At 35.1% G+C, this 27,958-nt stretch overlaps 1 protein-coding gene across 2 annotated transcripts; it reads left to right on the top strand.

The window, feature by feature from the left end:
• The first annotated feature begins 1,948 nt into the window (after positions 1-1,948).
• On the top strand, positions 1,949-27,958 carry LOC122017616 (serine/threonine protein phosphatase 2A 55 kDa regulatory subunit B beta isoform-like). 2 transcript variants are annotated; one of them, XM_042575268.1, is made up of 14 exons: positions 1,949-2,355; positions 4,606-4,709; positions 4,803-4,898; positions 4,981-5,100; positions 11,076-11,273; positions 11,512-11,603; positions 13,368-13,486; positions 14,540-14,663; positions 14,792-14,915; positions 25,271-25,339; positions 25,457-25,548; positions 25,630-25,707; positions 27,115-27,182; positions 27,262-27,958. In XM_042575268.1, the coding sequence occupies exons 1-14, from the start codon at positions 2,232-2,234 to the stop codon at positions 27,393-27,395; spliced, it is 1,542 nt and encodes a 513-aa protein (XP_042431202.1). In that variant the 5' UTR covers positions 1,949-2,231; the 3' UTR covers positions 27,396-27,958. The 2 variants fall into 2 exon arrangements, with proteins under 2 accessions (XP_042431202.1, XP_042431203.1); XM_042575269.1 differs by having other exon boundaries at positions 11,076-11,270.

Here is a 27,958-nt window from a genome sequence, read left to right on the forward strand (position 1 = left end):
TTCAAATTTTTTAACGCTAACTGATAAAAAAAAAACTGATAAAGGACTATAAAAATAAATTTTAAGGTGAAATTGGAGAGGAAAGAATATCAGGGAGGTGAGAAAAGCAAGTCTATAAGATAAATCTTTAATATAATATTATAGTAGTTATAGTTTAATTGTCACAATTAAAATTTATAATTGCTACAATATATATGATATTTTTTTAATAAAAATTATTAATAAAAAATATAATACAAATATTATTAGACAAAATAAATCTATATTTTAGCATCTATAAAATTATACTTACTATAATATAAATATTGTAGAACCAGATGAATTTGTCTTGTGAAATGTTGCTATAATGTAAATATAATATTGTTTTACAAGTCAAATTCATTTGATAATATGTAATTAATGTGGCAGAAAATTAGAATGAGATGTTTATTTAATATTTTCTTTTACATGGTGCGTTATTTTAATTTTTGGTGTCCCAGGGTCATGTTGGCATGTTATCAGAGTAGAACATTCAAATTGTCACTCAGACACCTATAGTTCGAACCAAAATGAGGGACGTAACTAAAATGATGCTGGACTTCTGGACTGACTGTCGCTTACGTTTTCCGATTTATCGTGGTAGTCGGTGGAAAATTTTCGTACGATCAAATCGATCATAAAAAAAAAATTAATAAGATTAACTGAAATTATCTATTTTTTTTATTATTTTAAATTTTGCTAAAAAAGTTAAAATAACTTGCTACAAAAGTTATTTTCATTTTTGCCCAGAACTAAATTAGCTTGAACAAAATAGCATGTAAATCAAATCGAATAGGTCCCTACTGACACTTAATGGTCAAAAATGTGATTATCATTGCTAATACGGAAGACTAATTAACCTATTTCACATGTGGAAGAATAAAATTGACCCAGTTCAACGCCATGCTTATTAAAGTCCCCTTAACACTAATTAAAACTAACATAACTCATAAGCTAACAATACCTCATCAACAATAAAGAGTCACTGCCATTTTTTTTTTTGGGTGGGATGGTGTCATTCTTTATTTTAGATCTATTTTAATTGGATAATTTTTTCCTTTAAATATTCAGTTTATACTAACTAATTTTCAGAATTCGACAGTCTGTTCATCTTTTAAATTCAGAAACACAAAGGTCCATAACCTGATAACCTTGCATCGCCAGTAGTTCCAACATCACAAACGTCCAACAAACTGTATCAGAATCAAATCCTAAAATCCTATTCTTTCAATTTGATGAGTGATTACGTACAGAACGTTCAAGATGTATTAGTTGTGAGAGATGAATATGTGACTGTATAAGCTTGATTGAGCTCATTCAATCTTTATTTTGAATATATACATTTATCCTTCAGTTTTTTACTAAATCACGTTAGAAAATTTAAGTATTATTTATACTTCATTTTTATAATTCTAAAAGCAGACATCACATTTCCCTTATAACCCCCCTTTCTTTTTCGAACTTAAAATTTTTAACTCCTCCTTAAAAAATTCACCTTTCAATTTACGGAATCGAATTCACCACGAAACTAATTAATAGATCTAACAAATTCTAAAGCATTTTAAAACCAAATCAATATACTCATGTAAGTCTCTTGAATGTATCCATATTCTTAAATGTGAATTTAACATCATAAATTTAAATAGATAGAGTAAAAATTAAAATGTAGCAAAAAGAAAGCGACATAATGGACATGTAATATGTGCTTTTGAAATTATAAAAAATGGGATAATACTCAAATTTCTTCGCTCGGTCAAATAAAATGCCGTTTATCCTTTATATATATTTTTTTATTAAATTAATAGATTTCCAATTATTTAGAGTTCAACTGTAAATTAAAGAACAATTTGGGGGCAAATAGAAATTTGTCCGCATATTGTGGGTTGGGTTCCATTTATATATAAAAGGAGGGACTTTAGCAGCATTTTCTCGATGGCAATGGAATGATTGATTGCTAGAGAGTGAGATTAAACATGGCTCGGCCTCGTTAGGGCGAAATAAAGAAGGGCAACAGCAGCGAGCGACCGAGGCAGCACAAAGATTATCAAGATTCTCTGCACCCTCTTCCGTCCGCCGTCGGTCATCCTCTTCCTCGTCGGTCATCCTCTTCCTCGTCGGAAAAGCCAGTCTGAATTTGACGCATTGAACTGTCCCGGTCGCTCACGACGCACCAGTATCAGGGCATCTCGCGGGAAAGGAAACCTGGTCAGAAGATGAAGGGGAGCGGCGATGTTGTCGCCGGGACGACGACGGCGGAGGCGCCCCTGCCTACACAGCTAGACTGGAAATTCTCGCAGGTGTTCGGGGAGCGGACGGCGGGCGAGGAGGTCCAGGAAGGTATGTGCTTTTGATCCCTTACTCAGATCGGTTCCTGGTGGTGCTAAGTGAGCTTGGGATGCTGCTGGGATTGTTTTTGTTCTGTCGGAGCCGACATTCTTTTTTTTTCTCGCTACTATGCTCATAGGTCTGTAACCAATAATGTAGATTTGGTTGGCCTACGGCTGTAGATCTCCCTATTTTACGTAAAGGTTAAAGCTTTTTTTGCTTTTCTGAAGCAAAGTGTCTTAATGTATATGAAGTTTCTGTCGTACTGTTTACCATCCGTTATTTGCGATTGTGAACTACTTAGCTGCTGAGCTTGCGATTATTGCAAGGAGAAATAAAGTTATGGATCCACGCTGTGTTGTGGTTATAAAAGATTTACTAGACTTTCTGGATAATTCTCTTATGGTAGTCATGCCATGTACATTCTTTGATCTTTTCAGTTCGTTCATCATCTCTTTTCAGAAGACCACTAAGTTTCTCATATTCATTACCAACCTATACATTTCACTAGTAAACTGATATGTTTGCACGGGATGGAACTTGAATAAGGGAGTTTATGGATGTTGATATGCAGATGACACTCATGTATGAGTTGATGCATCCTGCATGCTCAAGTTAACCTAAACATCTCAGAGTTTCATGTGTGCATTAAATATAAACAACTTTTATCTATAGAAAAGATGATGATCCATCTTATCAGAAGATGGCATCATATTGTCTATCTGATGATGGGGCTTTTTAGTTCTTATGCTTGACACTATTGGATGGTGCTCTCTGATTAAAAATATGTGTTATTTTGCATGACATTCTTTATCATTCTGGGAAACATTTACATTTTAAGTTAAAATCATACTTTTATATGGAGACATTAGCAGATGTTACTTCTCTTCAAATTATTATTATTATTATTATTATTCATATCATTACTTTTATCTCCTATATACTTATTTTTGATGTAGCAAATCAAAATCAGGTGATGAAGTGTTGAACAAAGAAGAAATTGAGTGTTGTTTTAGAATTTTTAGATGTTAAACAACTCAGGAATGACCGAGTGTCATGTTCAAATGTTAGATTATTATACAACTAAGAAACAAGTCAGATTTTAGCTAATCTAGCTTGTTGCTAGTAAGTACTTTATTTTCTGTTAGATCACTGGAGATCTTTCATCTAAGTTGCATCCATGGCCCAACTCTTTTTTTTTTTTTTTTCAGTTGTGTTTCCTCCTCCCTTAGTATAGGGCTGATCAATCTCTTTCCAAGCTAATACTTATTAAGCTGGATAAATGAAGACAAGTCAGGACAAAGGATATAGGCTATGACTTTTTAGTTTTTTTATTGTTGAGCCTTGAATATTATTATTTGTCTACCAGAGATTATAAATGGGACTTGCGAGTTTTTTTTTTTTTTTCAATTCTAACGAGTCCTCAACAAAGAAAAACAGTTCAATGGACTGCTCCTGCAATGTTATGGAAATGAGATTAGGTCTCCTTGAGCTAGGAAGAGTAGGTTTCTTATGTTTCTTTATTTTTTTTAACACGTATGAATCTTTCTGGTAGTGTGACAACAACATTTCCCATCTATTTCTCATTCTTTCTATTTTCTGTGTGTCAATCTGCATTCTATGTGTATGACCTCACTCCATTTATTCTCTTTATATGAATTTGTTATGTTTTGGGATATTAGGTCACTTAATCTGTACATATGGCACTTGTCTGTATTTGGTCCAGTTCTACCAATTTGTGAGACATCAGTTGCTACAGTCCAATGTTATTAGTAATGTCTATAATTCTTATTAAGATGGAAGGGTTACATCAATTCTTCTTGTTATATCCTTGGGAAATGCTTTGCTAGGACCTTATTTCTATCTATTTACCCTTATCTAACCTTCCAAATAAGGGAAGTAAAAAACTGTATTTAGAACTACAATTTTTTTGGATGACATGTTCTCATCATGATTGACTATTTTTCTAGACTTGTATAATAAGTTAATAACAGGTGTTGGTTTCTCAAGTCCTTTGTTAAGATTTATTCATCTAATCTGTCAGAAAATTAACCAAATCATATCAGGAACACTGGTAGTAGTTCCATTTCCACACACAAAATTTAATTGTTGTTTCCTTTTTATATTGATCGCTAACAAAATTACCATATTGGATATTCTGGTCATATCTTCATGTTCTATTTTTAATAATTTGTAACTTTCTTGGCTTCTTCAAATCCTGCGTCTTGCCATGTGACAAGCTTGATGTCTGTTTCATTGCAGTCGATATTATTTCAGCCATTGAATTTGACAAGTCTGGTGATCATCTTGCCACTGGAGATCGAGGAGGACGTGTTGTTTTGTTTGAGAGGACTGATGTTAGAAATGTATATAAAATCCCTAATCTCCATTCTTGCTTGTGTCTTAGTAGTTGACTAACTTTTTTTTTTTCCTTTCACATTTTCCATTTTAATCTGCAGCATGCTTCACGGAAGGATTTGGAGATGGATGGCGATCCAATTGGTAGGCACCCTGAGTTTCACTACAAAACTGAGTTCCAAAGCCACGAGCCTGAGGTACATTGTGATAAATAAAAGCTATTTAAAGTGTACCCCGATTTGAAATAGAAGCATGATGTGTCTCATGTTCATACTTCAGTTTGACTATCTTAAAAGCTTGGAAATAGAGGAGAAGATTAACAAAATCAAGTGGTGTCAGACAACCAATAATTCTCTTTTTCTTCTTTCTACCAATGACAAGACAATTAAGTGCTGGAAGGTAAGTCTTTTTCTCACTCCTGAGATTTTAATCTTTCTTCTTTGATCAGTATCATACAACATTGGTTTTTCTTTTTGAAATTACGATTCTATATAAACTGAGAAATTCAATATGCTTGTTAACTTTTTGACTACACAAAAATGTTTTCTTTTTCAGAAGATAGTATCGACACAACACCAAATTGAACTATTGGATATGTAAGGACGAAATTGATAAAGCAAACGGGGATAAACTATGTCACATAAAATAAATTTTGATCTCACATACAAAATTGAAATGAGATTCTTTTATTAACTGAAACTTTGTCCTCATACGTGGAATCATAACTTGACAAACGCCATATCAAATTTGTTGCACGTTGAGAACCTAAGATCACAAAACTATCTTCCTCAATCTCCCATCTCTTCGTTGCTCTTATGTGGTTTAGCTGTTTCCTTACCTCCTTTTTGGTGGCAAGTGATCACTGCTGATTTCTTAAAACATCCATCCATTCCTTAATCCATCTGACTTTTATCAAGTCTCCAATGATTTTGCTGCTGTAATTTTAGTTCTATTTGTTTTTGTTCTATAACCTGAGAACTTGGACAACTTTGTATTGGTAGCAGTCAATTTTGAGAATTTGTTGAGTTTTCCAACTATGATATGTGAGGTAAAGATTTTCTTTGAATAACAACAATGCAATATTTTATCCCTTTTAACTCACTTATCGAGACTTGGTTGCTAAGTAAATAAACTTAATAGAAAGAGATTACAGGAGTAAAATTCATTTCATTTATCTCATCACACTTTAATGAATGTTGTGCCATACTAGGCACTCTAAGTGCATTACAATTAAGATTATAGAAAATTTATAATTTTCCATTTTTATTTTTTGTGCATTTGCTTTCATGTCTATTTGTTGCTTCTTTTGTATTATTTTGAATTCAGTGATTTTACATTAAACTTCATCTCTTGGATTCTTGGGTAAGTTTGCCTAGATTTTTCTATACTGTATTATATTTCTATACAGTTTTTTTTTGTAATAACATATAATATACATATTCATTTCTAGCAATAGTAAGTTCGTCTATTCTTGTTTCACTTAAAAAAATTTGCTATAAGGAGAAATCAAACTGTGCTTATGTTGAAAAATATAAACTAGATTAATTAAGTATTTAATATTGTGTGCATGAATATTAGAGGTCTTTTGGAGGATTCATGAATGACCCTTTGGATGATGCATGTATATCATTTAATATTGGTTCATGTATTTATGTAGATACATCTTGGGTATACACTATAAATACCCTATAGATTTAACAATTTAGACATGAAGAAAATATGAAGAAATAGTTTCCTCCCATTTTGAGTGTTATAGTTTTTTAGTTTTTGCTCTTCATCTTCTAACAAAGTGGTATCAGAGCCACCATTTGTGTTTGGATACAAAGCTTGAAGAAGATGTCGAATGGAACCCCATTTGTTGTTCCATCTCTCACCAAGGAAAATTATGATAATTGGTGCATAAGAATGAAGGCTTTGCTTGGATCATATGAAGCTTGGGATCCTGTGGAGAATGGCGTTGATGAAAATGTGGCATCCGCCAAGAAGAAGGACCAAAAGGCGCTCACCCTCATCCATCAAAGTTTGGATGAAAAGATGTTCGAGAAAGTTGCTGCGGCAACTACTTCCAAGCAAGCATGGGAAACTCTTCAAGCTTCATTTAAAGGTGTTGATAAAGTGAAGAAGGTACGTCTCCAAACATTGAGAGGAGAGTTTGAATCTCTACGCATGAAGGATTCCGAATCCATTTCAGATTATTTTTCAAGAGTATTGGCTGTCACTAATCAATTGAAAAGATATGGAGATGATATGAAAGATGATCGAATTGTTGGAAAAATTTTGAGATCTTTGGATCCAAAATTTAATTATATCGTGGTTGCCATCGAAGAGTCTAAAGATCTAGACACCATGACCGTTGATGAACTTGCCGGATCTTTACAAGCACATGAAGAAAGATTGATAAAACCGGTTCAAGAATCGGTTGAACAAGCTTTGAAAGCAAAGCTATCATTGAAGGACACATTCCAAGGCACATTCCAAAGAGGCCGCGGACGTGGAGGATCTCGAGGGCAAGGCCAAGGTCGAGGTCGTGGTCATGGAAGAGGTGGACGAGGTGACAAAAACACCTCATATAATAATGAGAGGAGTCAAAACTTCAATCAAAGAAGAAGTCGTGGAAGAGGTAGAAGTCGTGGAGGCCATCAAATGAGGTATGACAAATCTGAAGTTGAGTGTTTTACTTGTCATCGTCTTGGCCACTATTCTTGGGAATGTAGAAATAATATGGAGGAGACAAATAATTTTGCGGAGTGCAATGATGCAAAAGAAGATTTGGGTCCTACTTTGCTTCTAGCTTGCAAAAATGATCAAGATGAGAATGAGAGCACATGGTATCTTGATTCCGGTGCAAGTAACCACATTTGCGTAAGGAGAAATTTGTTCGTGGAACTTGATGAATCAACCGATGGAGATATAACTTTTGGCGACTCTTCGAAAGTTCAAGTGAAAGGAAAAGGTACGATTTTGATTCGTTCAAAAGATGGAAGTCATCAATTAATTTCCAATGTGTTTTATGTGCCGGCCATGAAAAGTAACATTTTGAGTTTGGGCCAATTATTGGAAAAGAATTATGATATTCACCTAAAAGATAAATACTTGACATTGAAAGATGAAAGTGGAAGATTGCTTGCTAAGGTGCCCATGACAAAGAACCGAATGTTTTTGCTAAATATTCAAAGTGATGTTCCTATGTGTTTGAAATCTTGTTTCAAAGATTCATCTTGGCTATGGCACATGAGATTTGGGCATTTGAACTTCGATGGGCTGACAATGATGAGCAGACGAAGAATGGTGAAAGGATTGCCTTCCATAAACCATCCTAATCAACTTTGTGAAGGATGTCTTTTTGGTAAGCAAGCGAGGAAAAGTTTTCCTAAGGAGTCTTTAACAAGGGCTCAACATCCATTGGAGTTGATACACTCGGATGTGTGCGGACCAATCAAGCCATCATCACTTGGTGAGAATAATTACTTTGTGCTTTTCATTGATGACTATTCTCGGAAAACTTGGGTGTAATTTTTGAAGGCAAAATCGGAGGTGTTTGGAACCTTCAAAAGGTTCAAATTAATGGTGGAGAAACAAAGTGGCTATCAAATCAAAGCTCTTCGGTCCGATAGAGGTGGAGAATTCACATCTAATGAATTCAAGGTTTTCTGTGAAGAAAATGACATCCATCGTCCCATGACGACTCCATACTCACCACAACAAAATGGAGTAGCAGAGAGGAAGAACCGAACTATTCTCAACATGGTAAGGAGTATGTTAAAGAGTAAGAATATGCCAAATAAATATTGGGCCGAAGCTGTCTCTTGTGCAGTATACTTGATGAATCGGTGTCACACCAAAAGTGTTCATGGTATGACACCTCAAGAAGCTTGGAGTGGATACAAGCCAAGTGTTTCACACTTGAGGGTTTTTGGAAGCATTGCCTACACACATGTTCATGATAAGAAAAGAACAAAGCTTGATGATAAAAGTGCAAAGTATCTCTTCATCGGCTATGATCAAAGCTCTAAAGGGTACAAGTTGTATAATCCAATCAATGGGAAGATTGTCATAAGCAGAGATGTGGAGTTCGATGAAGCAAGTGTTTGGGAGTGGAGTACTACAAAGAAAGAGAGGGGATATAGTTCTTTCCTTGACGATGATGAGGGGGAAGAAGGCATGACACCACCTAATACTCCACCACCAACACCACCGCCACAAGATTCACAAACAAATGAAGCAAGCTCAAGTGAATGGCCTCAAAGATTCAGAAGTTTGAGTGACATTTATGATGCCACTGAAGAGGTAAATGTTGGTGATTTTACTCAATTTTGCTTACTAGCAGAAACTGAGCCTATAAGTTATGATGATGCCGCTCATGATAAAAAATGGAGAAATGCCATGAATGAAGAAATCAAGGCAATTACAAAGAATGATACATGGGAGCTAGTATCATTACCGAATGGAAAGAACACAATTGGTGTGAAGTGGGTGTACAAAATAAAGAGAAATGCGAAAGGTGAGGTTGAAAAATACAAAGCAAGATTGGTTGCCAAGGGGTACAAGCAAAAGGCCGGAATTGACTATGATGAGGTATTTGCACCTGTTGCTCGTCTTGAAACAATTCGGTTGATCATTTCTATTGCAGCTCAAAACTGTTGGAGAATCCATCAAATGGATGTAAAATCCGCATTTTTGAATGGAGACTTGGAGAAAGAAGTCTATATTGATCAACCTTTGGGTTATGTAGTGGCTAACGAAGAAAATAAAGTGCTAAAATTGAAGAAGGCTCTCTATGGCTTGAAGCAAGCCCCTCGTGCTTGGAATAGCAGAATTGATAAATATTTTCAAGCAAATGGGTTTATCAAGTGTCCACATGAACATGCTCTCTATGCAAGGAATGATAAAAATGGTGATATGTTACTTGTTTGCTTGTATGTGGATGACTTAATTTTTACAGGGAACAATCCAAAGATATTTGAAGATTTCAAGAGAGCTATGACAAAGGAGTTTGAGATGATGGATATTGGCATAATGTCCTACTATCTTGGGATTGAAGTGAAGCAACGAGATGATGACATATTTATTTCTCAAGAAAGATATGCTAAAGAAATTCTCAAAAAATTTGATATGAATAATTGTAAGCCGGTTGGGACACCCGTGGAGTGTGGAATCAAGCCACACAAGAATCAAGATGATGAAAAAGTTGATCCAACTTTATTCAAGAGTCTTGTTGGAAGCTTGAGGTATTTAACCTGTACTAGACCGGATATTCTTTTTGGCGTTGGACTTGTGAGTCGTTACATGGAAGCTCCTACTACGTCACATTTGAAAATTGCCAAAAGAATTCTTCGCTACATCAAAGGTACAATTAATTATGGTATCTTGTATGCTTTCTCAGACAAATTTATGCTTGTTGGCTATTGTGATAGTGATTGGGCCGGTGATATTGATAGTCGAAAAAGTACTACTGAGTTTGTTTTCTTTATGGGAAATTCAGCTTTTACTTGGAATTCTAAGAAGCAACCTATTGTGACTCTTTCTACTTGTGAGGCGGAGTATGTAGCTGCTACTTCTTGTGTTTGCCACGCTATTTGGCTAAGGAGTTTGTTGAAAGAATTGAATCTGTCACAAGAAGATCCAACGGAGATTTATGTTGATAATAAATCTGCAATTGCATTGGCCAAGAATCCGGTGTTTCATGAAAGAAGCAAGCATATTGATACAAGGTATCATTTTATTCGAGATTGTATATCGAAGGAAGAAGTGAAGCTTGAATACGTGAAGTCACAAGATCAAGTTGCCGATATCTTCACGAAACCGTTGAAATTTGATGATTTTAAGAAGCTATGTTTTTTACTTGGAGTAATAAATCTAGTTTAAGAGGGGATGTTGAAAAATATAAACTAGATTAATTAAGTATTTAATATTGTGTGCATGAATATTAGAGGTCTTTTGGAGGATTCATGAATGACCCTTTGGATGATGCATGTATATCATTTAATATTGGTTCATGTATTTATGTAGATACATCTTGGGTATACACTATAAATACCCTATAGATTTAACAATTTAGACATGAAGAAAATATGAAGAAATAGTTTCCTCCCATTTTGAGTGTTATAGTTTTTTAGTTTTTGCTCTTCATCTTCTAACAGCTTACAAATATAGTTTAGTGAATCATTAGTTTTGTTACCCTTAACAATGCATAAAAGTTATAAAAGAAACTCGTAATTCTTACGCATTTAGTTAAAAATTACATATAATTTCAACTCATTTTGAATTACTATAATTTTCCAAGAAAATTGATTCTCTTAAGTTTATAATGACATTTGACATTGTAGATATTTGGAATTTTACTCCACTAATTGTTCCTTTCTGAAACTAAATAGGTGCAAGAAAAGAAAGTGAAAAAGATTGCTGAGATGAATATACACGCTTCAGAAAATGGGAGCATTGCGAGCTCAAGTACAACTACTTCCACGAGTTACTTGCCAAACGGTGCTTGTGCTGTAATACCCCACAATCACTTGAGCACCGACCTCTCTTACCCCTCTGGATGTTCTGCATCACTACGTCTGCCAGTGGTAGTTGTACTTAACTCTGCCTATTACATACAAAGTATGATCTGAAACCTAGATGCAAAAATAGAAAAAACCATTCAAAAGGAGATGATCCCTGGAACAAAATGTCTTGGCACCTATAGCCAACTAGCAGACCTTGTTTGCATATGCGTTGCATTTACCCATTCATTCATGTATTTTGGGTTCTTATACTTCTCTGCATAGTGTTCCATCATTTCAATTCATGAGTTCTATTGTACTATAGGTGACAAGCCAAGATACATGTCTTATTGCCAGATGTAGAAGGATCTATGCTCATGCTCATGATTATCACATTAATTCCATCTCTAATAACAGGTGAATGGCTCATCTCCTACAGTTCTATTTTCTCTCTTTTCATTTCTACCATGTTTAGTTACTTTATGGAAAAATTCTTTGTATCTTCCATTCAACTTGATGTTTTTGTTTTCTTAGGCCTCATTAATGTTGTTATCAAGGCAAGTTTTTGATAAGATAATTTCTAGGGATTATGCAATTAACAAATTCCATATATAGTTTTGAATAGCCAAAGTCAAAATTGCCTTGGCTTATCATATTGGACTTTTGACTTTGGCTTTGCCTTGGTTTACTCAATTTGTCATGACATATGAGGATGAACATGATAAGAAATGAGAACGTTAGAAAGGAAGTCAAAGCCAAAGTCAAAGTTGCACCTATTGAGAGAAAACTTACTTAGACGACCAATGAATGCTACAATTAAGCAATGTGAAATTATGACAAATACACATATTAAACGAGGAAGAGGAAGATTAAAGAAGACTTTGTTAGCAACGATAAAATAAGATAAAATTTATTTAAATATAGATGATGATATACTAGGGGATAGAGTCTAATGATGTAGAAAGCACTAGATCGCTGACTCCACCTAGTTGAACAAAGCTTGGTTGTTGTTGTAACATCTTGGATGGTAGTCCTTGTAATCTGCTACAATTCTTTTATACAGCATCTTAAAGGAAAGATTTGTCAGATTTCAATAGCTATAATTTGAATTTGGATTTATATTCAATTTCTTAGTTAGGAAAAGGTGCATGAAAGATTTTGTAACTGAAATTGGCAAGAATCTTTTTGATGATTACACATCGACCTGAATTACATCAAAGGTGTATGTCTCATGAATCAACATTTGTATGATATCCAATCTATGACCATTGACCTCAAGTTCCTTTTTTATTATATACATCACACCTTTTCTTTCTTTTTAATGTGACATTGTCTCTTTTAATTATCATTAATTATTACTTCTCTGAGTTGCAAAAGTTCAGACATCAAATTGTCAAACCAAAATTTATTTTGGCTACATATTGCGACCATACAAGGCTTTATTAGACTCATAGGATAGCAGACAAGGCTTCTTTTGCATAATCCTTGTTCAAGATTTTCATTTAGAATATTTGCTAACCTATTGGCCATCACTTGATCCACATTGAATTCTGGATATAAACAATTTTACTGGAACAATGACCTTGTTTGTGTGGGTGGTGGAATATCTTTTGCCACTAGTTTGCCCTAATATAATAGAGTGCTTATACATTCCATAATGGAATGCTTGTGCTTCCAATGAAAGTTCTCAATAATCTTAGTGGCTACACTTTGAACTCTTTCTTAAGGTTAAACTCCTATTGCAATGCTAATTATATCTTCTTGAAATAAAGACCCAGTTCAGCCTAACTATGGTCCAGCTGACATTATTCAAACTCAGACAGTTATTCTGAAAGTCTGAGGAGTTGACGAAGATAAAACCAGACAAGAACTGCTTTTAGTTCATCATCCATATGGACTGAAAGTCTGCACCATGAGCTCCTGGAAGGTTCCAGACATGATCTGGCAAGCTCAATAATGGCAGTAACTAAATCATTCACCTTCAAATGTGAATTAGGCTGAATAGTTCTGATTAATTTTCCTAAATGCCTTTGGGCAATCCTCTTACTTTTTTATGAATATTCAGGAGCTTTATGTGACATGGTATATCATTTCTTAAGTAGAGAAATTGTTATTGATGCTCAAAGATTACTTGTATTGTGAGACTTGATAAAACAAATATTGATGCTCATTTCTGCTCAGTGATGGCGAGACATTCATATCAGCTGATGATCTGCGAATAAATCTTTGGAATTTGGAGATCAGCAGTCAAAGCTTTAATATTGTTGATGTGAAACCTGCAAACATGGAGGATTTAACTGGTATTGCACAACATTTGTTTTATAGAAATTTCAATACACTGGCAACCACCAACTAAAGAAAAAAGGCATTTTCATCAGTTTGGTTTTCTTAGAGTTTCTGGCTGACTTAACAAGACATGGGATAAGGACTTGAGGCACTCCCTAATTCTAGATGCAAATCATCATTGGAACCACAGTTGTATAGGCAATCCATAGTTTCTATCATTCTATGTTAATCTGATAGATATTCTGTATGAGCCTTCTAAAAATCAATACAGCAGATTAATCTGTTGAACATTTTGGTCCTAATAACATTCTTAGCTGAAGACCTAGGATAGGACAGATTAACAAAATCTGTTGGGAAGGAATTTTTCTCTGCTTGATACTTATCTTTGAATTCATCCATTTTGTTTTCTGGTTTTATGTGATTAGATCATATTCTTTTGGCGATGGGTTAATTCTTGATCCTTATCAACACTGGGAGTGTGGATATAACTTGCACTATGAGATTTCTCCATCCTTCAGTGAGAATTAAAGAGCCTATTTTAATATTATCCCGACACTTTGTGAATGCCAAAACAGATGTTTGGAAAAAAAAATAGAAAAATGATATGCACAAGGAAAAAAACTCAATGAAAACCTCAAGGATAGACACATAAAATGATGGGGCCCACAAAAAGTGAAATGGTGGGTCATGACTTTATGTGTCTATCCTTGAGGTTTTCATTGAGTTTTTTTCCTTGTGCATATCATTTCAAAAAAATAATAGAAGATGGTCATATAAGATCCTCTTATTTGTTTGTTTGGGGCTTTTCTCTTGTGGGACATATTATATGCTCATTGATTCATGACAAGCTGTCATTTTTATGGTTGTCCATCTCTCATATTGCTTCTCCTTTAATCTTCTCTTCATTGTCATGTATCTTAATTTCTTGTAATTCATTGTTATTTATTCAGAATGTTTCTTAATTTCTTCTAATTCATTGTTCTTTCCTGTAATTCATTGTTATAAAACTATTTTCATTTTTTTAATACTTCAATTTATGATTTTTTTTAATGGTAAAATTCCATTAGAGGTGATAACATCTGCTGAGTTTCATCCAACCCATTGTAACATGCTGGCATATAGTAGTTCAAAGGGCTCAATCCGGCTCATAGACTTGCGGCAGTCCGCCTTATGTGATAACCATTCCAAGATGTAAGTAATTCTTATCTTACTATATTCATCAATATGAGAATGAATGAAGAAGAAAGTGCTAGTCGCCAGATTTGTCATCTTATGTTCTTGATGCCATCTAACATAGAAGTGAGATATTCGATCTACAGATTGGATGAACGTGAAGCGCCTGGTTCACGGTCATTTTTCACAGAGATTATTACATCAATTTCAGATATTAAATTTGCAAAAGATGGAAGATATCTCCTTAGTCGAGATTATATGACCCTTAAGGTTCACTCTCCTTATTATTCTCGAGTCATTTGTCTTGTTTCATTACATTTATGCAATATCTCTCGAGCCACTGTCATTTTTTGGCATACATAAGATGAATAAAATTAAATAACCAAAGTATCATTGAGTAAATTATGGTAATTTATCAAGCTTGTTGGGTCTGTTGATATTGGTACTCATCAGATTTTTCTAGCTAGGTTTTAGGTAGTCCAAATTGCCTTGGGACACACTCGACCATCTATGGTTACTTCTGCTCATAGTTCATGATATTAGATAATTCTAAAGGTTGATACAACTCCAGGATCAGCATTAGCTGATTTAAGATTTATCATTTACACAAGAAAACATAAATCATATGGTGGTCTCAACGGCTTAGCATCATTTTGATAGTTGGTAGTGGTTTCACAAGAAGCATCATCATGTTGGCTTAGCTTGGTTCTCATAGAGAGATGATAAATTAAAAGATGGTTATAAAAAGTTGAGAAAATGGAAGGGAAGAAAAACAAAAAAATTTCTTTTGGCTTTTTCCCTTGAATGGATGCATATAGATGTTGAACAATTTTCTATTGGAATTTTTGTGACGAAAGAAGCCATGCACATTGTAATTTCACATTCTAACAAGATCTCAGATCTCCTAATGGTTTCGAACCATCTTTAATGTTGACTGTCAATCTAGATATTATTAATTAAAAGGTTAGATAAATAAGTATCAATTTCTAATTTATCTCAACAATTTTTAATTTAGAAATCAATTATTTACAACTCTTATAAATAATTTTTTAAAAAATGTTTCATTATCAAGTTAATTTTATAAAATTAATTTGAGCCTTTTAATATTCTAATTGAAATATAATTAATACTCAATTAATTTTAATTTATCCCTTTCAATTTAATTGCATAAATTAAGCCCTTAATTTTGCAATCAAGCTCTCTAATTAAATTTAGTTGAATAAATTAAGTCTTATTTTCTTCCAATTAAATCCTCTACTAGTTAATCAAAATAATTACCTCTTAATTATCTAATAACTAATTAGAATAATTAACTCTCCATGTTTATCAAGCTACATGCATTTCATGCTAAAGTTTGAGACTTGAGCAAGTAACAATATAGACAATTTACTTAAATAATTAAAGATTCCAATTAAAATTCTTCTTTAGGCGTGCAAACTTTAATGATCCTTTAATAAGACATCAAAACTCTGATTACTCTAGAAGTGGTGAGTACCATGAAAGTCTTTTTAAGTGACAATTGTCATGCAATGCAATTTTTGTTATGATCTTTGGGTAATTTATGGTTAAATAACTAGAGGGGGTGAATAGTGATGGTTCCTAAAAATACAAATTTTTACCATTTTTGCTATATATAGTTATCGGGCCATACCAATCGCTAATATGATCATGTAATATGGTTCAAAACCCTTGTTCCCACACAACTTTGAGAAAAGAAGAATATCTTCTTCATTGAAGAGTAGGTATATTTATACACAAACTACAATCTATCTTAGGAAACTATAATTAGGCTAATTGATAAATTTGCCTAATTCATATATATATATTACCTAATATATGTAGATAATATGGAAACAAATAGTATATATAAATATGTTAACTATTATATATAATACTCCCCCTCAAGTTGGAGCATAGATATTAATCATACCCAACTTGTTACAAAGATAATTAACCCGAACCCTATTTAAAGCTTTTGTGAAGATATCCCCGAGTTGAGTTGTTCTTCAGTTTTCACATATACTGTAGAAATCAAGTTTTGTTGAATTTTCTCATGAACAAAGTAACAATCAATTTCAATGTGCTTAGTTCACTCATGAAACACATGATTCGATGCAATATGAAGAGTCACTTGGTTTTTACACCATAATTTTTTTGGTACTGAAATTTTAGGTCCTACTTTAGTCAAGAGTTGATATATCCACATTATCTCACACACAGACTGGGGCATAGCCCTGTATTCTGACTCTGCACAGGATCGTGACACCACATTTTACTTTTTACTCTTCCATGAGACTAAATTTCCTTTAATAAAGATACAATAACCTGAAGTAGATCTTCTATCTATTTTGGAACCTGCCCAATCTGCATCCGAAAAATATTCAATATGAGTGTGCCCATGATTTTTATATACGATACCTCGTCCGGGTGCTCCCTTCAAGTAACACAAAATTTGTTCTAACGCTGCCCAATGATAAACGGTTGGAGATAATGATAAACAGTTGGAGATGACATAAACTGACCACAACACTAACTGAATATGTAATATCCGGACGAGTTATGGTAAGGTAATTCAACTTCCCAACCAACCTTCGATATCTTTTAGGATGTTCAAATAGTTCCCTTTCTCTTGTGAGATGCATGTTTTGAGTCATTGGAGCACTAAAGGCTTTGCCCCAATTTTCTAGTCTTAGTTAATAAGTCGAGAATATATTTTATCTGAGATAGGAATATACCTGTTTTACCCCTCATAACCTCAACACCTAAGAAATACTTCAACCCCCCAAGTCTTTCGTATGAAATTGAGTATGAATGGAAGATTTAGGTGACGTTTGGTTTAAGGGTTTGAGAATGAGGGAATGAATTCATTCCCAAACCTTGTGTTTAGTTGATGGGAATGGAATCAAGATTTTGGAATAAAAAGGGCAGCCCGGTGCACGAAGCTCCCGCATGATGGGTCCCGCAGAAGGATCCATTGTACACAGTCTTACCCTAGTTTTTGCAAGAGGCTGTTTTCAGGATTCGAACCCGTGGCCTTTTGGTCACATGACAACAACTTTACCGTTACGCCAAGGCTCTCCTTCTGGAATCAAGATTTTGGAATGAAACTAAAAAACTTAGGTATTGATGAAACCCACCTCTTCCCTTGGGTTTTGATAGGAATAGGAATGAAAAATTGAAAATTAAGCTTTGGACAAAAATACCCTTAATATATTTGTTCAATTTTTCTTTCATTTCATTTTCTCTCTCCTTGTTCTCTCGCATCATACTTCCTCTCTCTTTATTCTCTATCATATTTTCTCTCTCAACATACTCTCTCTCTCTCCTCATTCTCTCTCATAATTTTTCTACAATTTTCTTCCGGTATTCTCTCCCATCACACTCTCTCTCTTCATTCTCTTCCATCACACTTTCTCTTTCATCACACTCTCTCTCTCATTACACACTCCTTTTTTTTCATCAAACTTTTTCTCTTATTATACTTTCTCTCTTCTCAATCTCTCCTACCATACTCTCTCTCCTCATTTTCTCTCATCTCACTTTCCCTCTCTTCATTCTCTCCCATCACACACTCTCTCTTCTCATTTTCTCTCATCACACTTTTCCTCTCTTTATTTCTCTCTCAGCACACTTTCTCTCTCATCATATTTTCTCTCTCCTCAATCTTTCCTCATTTTCTTTTATCACACTTTCCCTTTCTTTATTTTTTCTAATCACACTTTCTCTCTCAGCATACTTTCTCTCTCATTATACTTTTTCTCTCCTTAATCTCTCTTATCATGCTCTTTTTCCTCATTTTCTCTCACCACACTTTCCTTCTCTTTATTTTTCCCGTCATACTTTTTCTCTCATTACACTTTCTTTCTCATCATATTTTTCTCTCACATTCACCTTTCTCTCACATCTATTTTTTTCTCTTATTTTCCTCTAAGGGTAAAAAAGAAAATTTAGGTTTATTCCGATTGAAAATATTTAACTAACCAAATATTATTTTTAAGAATGATACCCAAGCTCATATTTATTCCCATTTCCATTCCGATTCCTAGGAGTGAACCAAACACCACCTTAAGATATGAGATTCCCATAGTATCACTTCCGTGATAATAATATCATTCACATACACCACTAATAGAATGATACCAGCTATTGACTGCTTATAGAACATAGAATGGTCTGGTCAGACTTGCTCTTCATCATACCAAATTTTTCCAACAATCTGATTAAATTTTCCAAACCAAACACGAGGACTTTGTTTTCAAATCATATGAAGCTTTATGAAGATGACAAACTTTCCTTGACTCCCCTGAGCAATAAACCCAGAAGGTTGCTCCATTTACACCTCCTCCTGAAGATCACCATGAAGAAAAACATTGTTGATATCAAGTTGATGTAAAAGCTAATTATGAGTAGCAACCATTGAAATAAATAATTGAACAAATGTCAACATTACGACAGAAGAAAAAGTGTCAGAATAATCCACACCATATGTTTGAGCATAGCCTTTAGCAACAAGACGGACTTTTAATCTGTCAACCGATCCATCTGGATTCACCTTAACTGCAAATATCCATTTGCATCCAATAGTCCGTTTCCCAGAAGGTAGATCAACCAAGTCCCAAGTGTTATTGTCATCCAAAGCATTCATCTCCTCTATCATTGCATCTTTTCAACCAGGATGAGATATGACATCATGGACAGTTTTAGAAATAGAGATAGAGTCAAGTGAAGCAATAAAAGAACACGAGGAAGACGATAAGCCGTTATAAGAAACAAAAGAAGCAGGATAAATACACTAGCGTTTACCTTTATGTAACACAATAGGAAGATCATTGCTCGAGACGTGATCTGATGACAAAGTAGCAGGTGTGGGACATGAATTAGCCTGGTGTAGACTTCCATAATAGAAGGCTTGACAAGAATATAGTATACATCAACAAATCATCATCCTCCCTTTGACGAGTCGAAATAGGTGAGGACAGGAAATAAGGTGTATCTTCCATGAAAGTAACATCAATTGAGACAAGATATTTGTTAAGGGACAATAACACCTATAACCTTTCTGAAGACGAGAATAACCAATGAAGATACACTTTAAATACTTAGGATCTAATTTAGTGATACAGGAAATATGCTTACGTTCGTATAACTGAGTTTTAATCTCAGCACAAAAGACACAAAATAAAGAAAATAATTCAGAACAATTTTTCATTAAATATAATCAAGTTATACGAGAATAATCATCCACAAAAGTAACAAAATACCTAAAATCGGGTTTAGACAAAATAGGACAAGGACCCCAAATATCAGAATGAACTAATTCAAAAGAAATAGTAGTACGTTTATTTATTCTAGGACTCGAACTAAGACGGTGATGTTTTGCAAACTGACATGACTTACAATCTAATGAAGATACCTTACCATATTGTGGACAAAGCTGTTTGAACAAAGGAAGAGATGGATGCCCCAACCTATAATGAGCCTCGAAAAGAGAAGTGACACTCGAGCTAGCAAAAGAATTTGGGAGCAGTGTATCAAGAATATAGAGGCCTCCACACTCATGTCCTTTACCAATAATCTTCTTTGTCAAGAGATCTTGAAATAGGCAATGACTAGGAAAGAATGAGATGCAACAATTGAGATTACGAGTTAGTTGACTGACAAAGAGCAAATTAAAGGGATAAATTAGATAAATATAAGACAGAGGATAGAGGAAGAAAAGGAGTAGGATTAATTGTGTAGACCCACGAACACAAGATAGAGAACCATCAGCTAAAGTACATAGAAGTGTTAGTTTTGGATTGAAAAGTAGAAAAGAGACTAGAATTACCTGTCATATGATTTGTGGCACCAGAATGAATGACCTATTTAGAGGATGAGGAAAGAAGACATGCGTTTTGTTCACCTGAATCAGCGATAGTAGTGATAGAGGAAGATGAAGGCTTGAGTGATTCTTGATATTTTGAGAACTTGGTAAATTCATCTGCAGAGATAAGGACCGTTTTATTAGAGGTATTAGTTGATGCAATATGGGCCAAGTGTTTTTGTTGATTTTTATACCGAAGCTTTCAACACTCAAACTTCGTATTAGCTGGCTTACGACAGTAGTTGCATATAATACCACCTGAATTTGACATTCGAGTTCCAAAGTCTTGTGAGCTACCTCCTTTGTTTCCAGTGTTACTAGTTGATCTTCCAAGTTCATAATTTGTCTTGTGACTTACCAAAGCACCACTAAGAGGAACATGTATACGGAGAATACAACTAAATATATCTTGTAAAGAGGAAATCTTAGAACCAGAGAGAACTTATGACTTCGCAGACTCGAAGTCAAGAGATAGGCCAGCGAGGAAGCTCATGATAGCCATCTGCTCTAATTGGTGTTGTTGAACTTTCACATCAGGCCTAAAGGGCAACAACATATTTTCTCATATATCTTCTTAAATGCCATAAAATAATTGATCAGAGGTTTATCTTGTTTTTCCACACGGTAAAATTCCTTGCAAACCTCATACATGCGAGAGAGATTTTCTTTTCCGAGTATAGAAATTCTAAGTAATCCATTAGTTCTTTAACAAATTTGATTAATTAAATCAATTACCTCACTATCAATACAATTCCGAATATGAAGGAACAAGCGAGCATCTCCTCTAAGCCATGCTTGCTTCGAATCATCTTGAGGAGGGTCATCAGTCAAATGACCATCTTTGTTAATACTTCGTAAATAAAGATGAACAGTCTTACTCCAATCCAAATAGTTCGAACCATTTAACTTATAGTCTGTGATCATAGGCACAACATCCGTCACAATAGAAGGTTTATTTTCAACCATAAGATTTTATCCCAAAGTTTGTGAAATAAAAGTCAAAGGAGCTAAGGCTGAAGGAAGACTAACTTCTCTGTTTGTACAAAAAGAAGACCAAGATGTGGCTATGGCCGCACAGAGGTGCGGTATTGGCCAGCAAAGCAATCAGCCACGAAGCAAAGAAGCAACGAAGACGAACCGAAGCTAAAGTTGGGAGTTGAAGCTAAAGTTTTGCTCCAAGTTGCTGTTTGGTTGCTGTTTGATTCAACGAACAGCTCCTAATTTTGCTGCTGTAGCCCAACGTGAACAACAACGAAGACGAAACTAAAGTTGGGAGTCGAAGCACCCAATCCAAGACCAAAACTGGGCTAGAGAAGCAGAAGGATGTTGTGCTTGTTCTGTTCACGAATCCTAATCCACGATGTTGACAGTTCGATCTATGTGTTGATCGCGCCGAGGGAAGGGATGAAGAGGTTGACCTGTCATATTGCAAGGGTGGAAGACGCGTCACACTACTCTGCGTCGGCGGATGTCGGGGAACTGTGATGATGTGCGATGTCATGCGCGTGCTGCTAGAGGAAGGCGGTGGAACGAACTCGCAGCTGAGAACATGCAAGTGTGAATCCGGTTGGAAGGAGAGGTGATGTCATTGGGGCTTTGAGCTCGTCAGAGAGCATGTGAACAGGTGAGAGGCCGAAGGAGGCGATTGGCTACAGAAAACTAGGGATGGCAGAGGAGAACGCTCTGCACGAACAATGCATAGAGAATGGCGATAAAAAGAATAACAAATACCCTAAATTTTAAATTTCTAAACTTGCTCTGATATCATGTTGATTTTGAGAAAAAAAGAATATCTTATTTATTGAAGAGTAGATGTATTTATACACAAAATGCAATCTATCTTAGGAAACTATAATTAGGCTAATTGATAAATTTGCCCAATTCACCTATATATATTACCTAATATATATAGATAATATGGTAACAAATAGTATATACAAATATGGTAAGTATTATATATAATAGTTATTTGGTTATACCAATCACTAATATGATCATGTAATGTGGTCAGAACCCTTGTTCCCACACCATGACTTATAACTCGTCATTAGTGAGTCATGCCTGAAAGCCCGCTATCGTTTTGCTTCACAAATAACCTCTGAAAGTGAAGAAACCTCTTACAACGAGAACATGCAATCAAGCTTAGAGAGGAAATTAAAGAGGACTAGGTGTGGCGATTTCTGACCTGACACGAAAATACGACCCGAACCGAACACGAAAAAATCAGATTAGGGTAAGGTCTTATTGGGTTTGGGTCTGGTTTGAGTTGACCTGAAATGATCCGATTACAACCCGTGAACCCATTTATAAATATTTTTGGGTTGGATTCGGATCAGATTCTGGTTGAGTTCAGGTTAAAATAAGTATATTTTAATAAAATGGGTCTTTTTGGGTTGGATTCGGGTTGAGCTCGCATTTTGATGAACATGTTTTTATAAATGGGTCATTTCGGGTCGGGTTCGGGTCGGGTTCGGGTCAAATACAAATAAACGGGTTGGGTTTGGATTGAACAATTTCATCCGAAATATTAATCAGGTCGGGTTTAGGTTTTGATGTTCCAACCCGTCAACTCGCTAACCCGAACCCGCCAACCCGAACCTAATCCGAATTGCCACCCCTAAAGAGGACAAGGAAAAGACTTAATATGATCTCTATAATCATTTTACTGCTAGCCTTTAAAAAGAGCTCCATGCTCCCCTTTCTATAGCCCTTTAAACACCTCAAACTCCACTTTCTGTTTTGTTGATCTGTCACCTATCAATCGGGTAGTTTCACTTCAGCCTGAGTCTGCTAATGACTACTTGAGTCGACTGCTCCACTATAGCTCTTTGGTGATGGAACCATTACATTGCAACTTTGCCAAATTAAGGACTCGACTTTCTACTGTAGCAGCAATCCACTGTAGCAGCAATCGATTAATTATTGATCAATTGACGATCCAGTTGATATAGCTATGAGCAGAAAGATTTAGTTCACTGGCTGATCAGACTAAGTAACTTAGCTCATCAATCAATTAGAATTAGCTCTAGTTGACTAGAAGCCTGACTATTATCATCCTAATTATCTAGTCTAATTGAGATTTACTCCAACATGTCTCTCAATTCTCACATCTCACATACCATATCTTTCCTTCCACAACCACAACATGGCTTCATCACCAAGGTCTGCTGTCGTCAAGTTACTTATATCCCTCGAATAGCTCGTGACTCACTTTACGTGTCATCTTTTATACTTCACCTACATAGTCCGCCTTTTTCTATCTCTCATCAATGTTGCTCCTTGATGCTCCTTGTGGTCCCTCGAATGTCCCGTACCATACTTCTCTAATCTTCAGTAGACCTCAAGTCATCAAGCCAATCAATTTAGTCGCGCTAAGTCATGATCCACAAGCTACTCTAACACTACCTCAATACTTCTCTTCCTATAGTCCCTTGAGAATATTGCTTATCCTAATGGAACACATTTATTCAATATAATTGTGACTGACTCGAAAGAATACGAATTTGAGAAATATTCTCAATTGGGTTCTACTATGTATATTTTTTGAAATGGTCGCCCACTAAATTGGCTAGCATTATGCACCTTTTTTTTTTTTACTAAGAGTAATAGTTCTATGTTAACTATTCATTCACCTCCATAAGACTAAAAATATACCCACTAACAACAAAAAATGCATATGCAATCCTTTCAAGGATTCAACCCGTAAATGTCAAAGTATAATGATCCTGTTATAAGATGATTGGAAGCTCAAGTTGAAGGATTAGCTGCATCCCATAGTCGCTATGTAAAATATAGTTCTCATGATCTCATATGCATACTCGTCTAGATATTAACATGTCTTTAGGCATGAGGTCACTTATAAATATAATATAGTCGAAACATACTATATACTAATTGTACTACAAATGTTCTATTTCAATGTCATTATGACTAAAGATTATCTTGTATGTTTTAAGATCGTATCACATTATAATTAATCATTCACTAAGCAATAATACTGAACTTTCTATTACAATCTACCATTTATATAGAAAATAACAGGATTAACAATAAAAGAATAATTTCATTAACACAATATGCAATTATATCATAGGGATTCTTTACAATTCCTTTATCTTTAGGACACTATCACTACCATTTTCTTATACTTAACAAGTGTGATAAGTTACGTAGGTTGGATGCTTAAATTCATTAATTCAAATATTCATCCTCTCTCTTCGTTGAATAAAGAAAAGGGATAGATGATCCATCTGCCAACTCATTTCTTGCTCCCATTTTATCGTTTAAATTATGTGTGAACTTATATGGTTTAAACAGTTCATAACCAAATTGGGCATGCTATTTCAAACTTATAAAATTGTACTGTGACAGCCGATCTGCTGTACACAAAGCCTCTAGTCTTCACAAGAGGACAAAACGCAAAGATTGATTGTCATTTTGTTGTTTTGTTGGACAGAAGTTGTAATTTAGTGATGTTATCACATTGTTTGTTAGCTCTAATGATTAATTAGAAAATATGCCAATTCTTTAAGATGATCTATGATTGAGGATATGTGTAACAAGATAGGTTTTCATAATAATCTTAAACCAGCTTGAGGACAGGATGCTAGTGACTTAAATATAAACTTATATCATCTTTTGTTTGTATTTTCTGTTTCTGGTTAGTAATGGATGGGAAATGGTATGGGGTTTGTTTTTCCTTTTTATCTACTTGAAACTTTTTCTCAACTCTCTCATATGGTTTTGTTTTATTGTACAATAGCTATGGGACATAAACATGGAGTCTAGTCCCGTTTCAACTTTTCAAGTCCATGAGTATTTAAGGCCTAAGGTAATTGCTTGGTTTTAGACAATCTATATTTTCTCTATTCCAAATTGAGATTTGAGATTTTTTGGTATACAATATTGTGGATGGATTCTGGTGACCATAGTCTCTTTTCATCAGCAGCTTTGTGATCTCTATGAAAATGATTCAATCTTTGATAAATTTGATTGCTGTCTCAGTGGTGATGGGTTGCGTGTTGCAACTGGGAGTTACAGGTATACTTCTATCTAGTGACGATCCTGCATTATTGCTGCTTTCTGGCATGTCTTTTATATTCTACTGTTTGTGAATTGCAGCAATCTTTTTCGTGTATTTGGTTGTGTTCCTGGCAGCGATGAAGCAACCACTTTGGAGGCCAGTAAAAATCCAATGAGGTACTGAAACCCTAACTCACTGTAGCATGTCTTCTGTTATAGAGTTATGCTCTTCAGGAATTGTTGTCAGGGTGGAGGTGGACTGCATTGGTTAGAGGATTGAAACTAAAATCGTAGAAAGTTATGGACCTTGGAATGTTAAAAGAAGATTGATTTCATTGAATCATTCTCAAAGTTTTTCATGTCAAAGAGTTTATGTTATAATAGTTATGTTGTGTTTCCTACATAAGGTGTTTAGTTATTGGTTGTGTGAGAATCTACGGTGCAGTCGTTCTCCTTATTAAATATTAAGAATAATAATATAATTGTTATTCTCACATTAGGTATTGGAGCTAGCCGTCTCCTAGGTTTATAGTTGTGTACAAGAGCGCCCTTAGGGGGAGCTTGTGTGTTTGATGTGATTAAGCAGCCTTCCTCTCCTGTTGCAAAACCCTAATCTTCTCATAAGCCTTAACTCACAGGTTCCTCGCTTCTGATATCAATATTCCCTCTTGCCTAAGATGACAAACCTTGCTATCATTTCTACACATATCTAACACCAGATCTAGTTATGAGGTCAGATCTTTCTTGATGACTGATCATCCAAAGAAGCCAAATTCAAAGATCTATCTGCCGTAGCTCCAAATGTCTGCCCATTGTAGCAACAAAGAGATGTACCGTTCCACAGCCGACCATGATCTCTCAATCATCACCGAGCCACCCTTGGTGTCCTCTTCCAGCATGCTTGGTTGTAAGGTGTTCTAGTGAGTGAAGATTTGATGGTGTGCTCTCTTCGAGACGGTATTGATGCCCTTGACTTGAATTCATCTCAATTGAATCGCTGCTGCAATGATTGCAATAGTTGCATCTCTTCAAATGGCTGTTTCATCATCAGCTGTTCTTTTCTGAAGATCCTGAGCTACCTGTGAGATTCTAGAATTGAAGATATTTTGCACAAGTTGAAATTTTATAATAACTTTGAATGTGCATAAGAGGGAGTTTTAGGGCCTATCTGCAAATAATTAGGTATTTATTAGTAAATATTCAAGTACACATAAATGAAAATGTAAAATGATAACAGTATATTATACATGTGTAGAGGACCCACCTAATGAATTAATCCTAATAATTTCCCTTCATCAAGCATCTTCACTTGCTTGTTGAGTCCTTCTGTTTAATAAATTAGGAAACTTCTGCTTAGTGGAAGTGGTTTGTGACACATCTTGGGCGGTTGTATCAAGCATTTTTCACCCTCTCTCTTATCAATGTTTGCCATTTGGAGATGGGAACAATTTGTGCCTTTGCTTTAAATTATATGAACTTTCATAGATGGGATAAAATTCACATGGCTACATTAGCTGATCTTGCATAATAATTGAAGCTTCAAGTATGGATTGACTTCCTCTTTTGTTGAAAATCCCATTATAGGCTGCAAGTGCAAGCTCTTCCAAAACCTGCAAGGTCTCTAGGCAACTTGACACGAGTTGTCAGACGAGGTTTGGTCACTCCATGAATTATTATTTTTCACTATATTCTTATGCACTATGTTGTCTCATGTGAATTTAACTGCCACAGGTTCAGAAAGCCCTTCAGATGTGAATGGAAATTCATGTGATTTTACAAGCAAATTACTCCATTTAGCATGGCACCCTACAGAAAATTCTATTGCGTGTGCTGCAATGAACAGCTTGTACATGTACTATGCATGAAGATGCGACTGGACGGAGCCTCATTTTGCAACTTAGTCTTGATTTGTTTCCAGAGGCAATTAGCTTTTGATGTTCGATGAGCACGTACTGGGGCCATTAGTTGCTTCAAAAGTTGGACTTCTAGTTCGAAGGTTCTTATGATAAATTTTGTGGAACCGATGGAAATCTTGACTAATTTTTTGAATGCCCCACGTTGTTGTAGATCTGTTGCACATATTGCTCAAGGTGTTTTCATGATTCCGAAGTATGGCAGTTCAGCATTTGGAGTGGTATCTGTGCCTGTGGGATGTGCCTAGATGCGTACTGAAGCTCGCAAAAGCTGTTATCCTGCAGTGTTTGCATCAAATGTCATACACTAACACCCCTCAGCTTCTTGATCTTTGGACTAGGTTCCCAGTAGCAATTGGCTCCATGTAATGGCTATCGTCATTGATATTTTTTTTACTTATAATCTTTCGAATAAATACACTTGGATGCCTCGTGTATGACCGCTTGTATGTTTCACGTCCGTTTGTAGTTAACCTTCAACACTCTTTGCTTTCATAGTTCATTGCCTGACCTCA

Source organism: Zingiber officinale, chromosome 8B (assembly GCF_018446385.1).
Source record: "Zingiber officinale cultivar Zhangliang chromosome 8B, Zo_v1.1, whole genome shotgun sequence".
NCBI lineage: Eukaryota > Viridiplantae > Streptophyta > Magnoliopsida > Zingiberales > Zingiberaceae > Zingiber > Zingiber officinale.

Excerpts from the sequence above, each read along its gene's own strand:
- LOC122017616 (XM_042575268.1), top strand. The coding sequence starts at position 2,232 with ATGAAGGGGAGCGGCGATGTTGTCGCCGGGACGACGACGGCGGAGGCG. Across the intron at positions 25,340-25,456 it reads ATGAGTATTTAAGGCCTAAG|CTTTGTGATCTCTATGAAAA; the intron begins GTAATTGCTTGG and ends TTTCATCAGCAG. Across the intron at positions 27,183-27,261 it reads GACACGAGTTGTCAGACGAG|GTTCAGAAAGCCCTTCAGAT; the intron begins GTTTGGTCACTC and ends TAACTGCCACAG.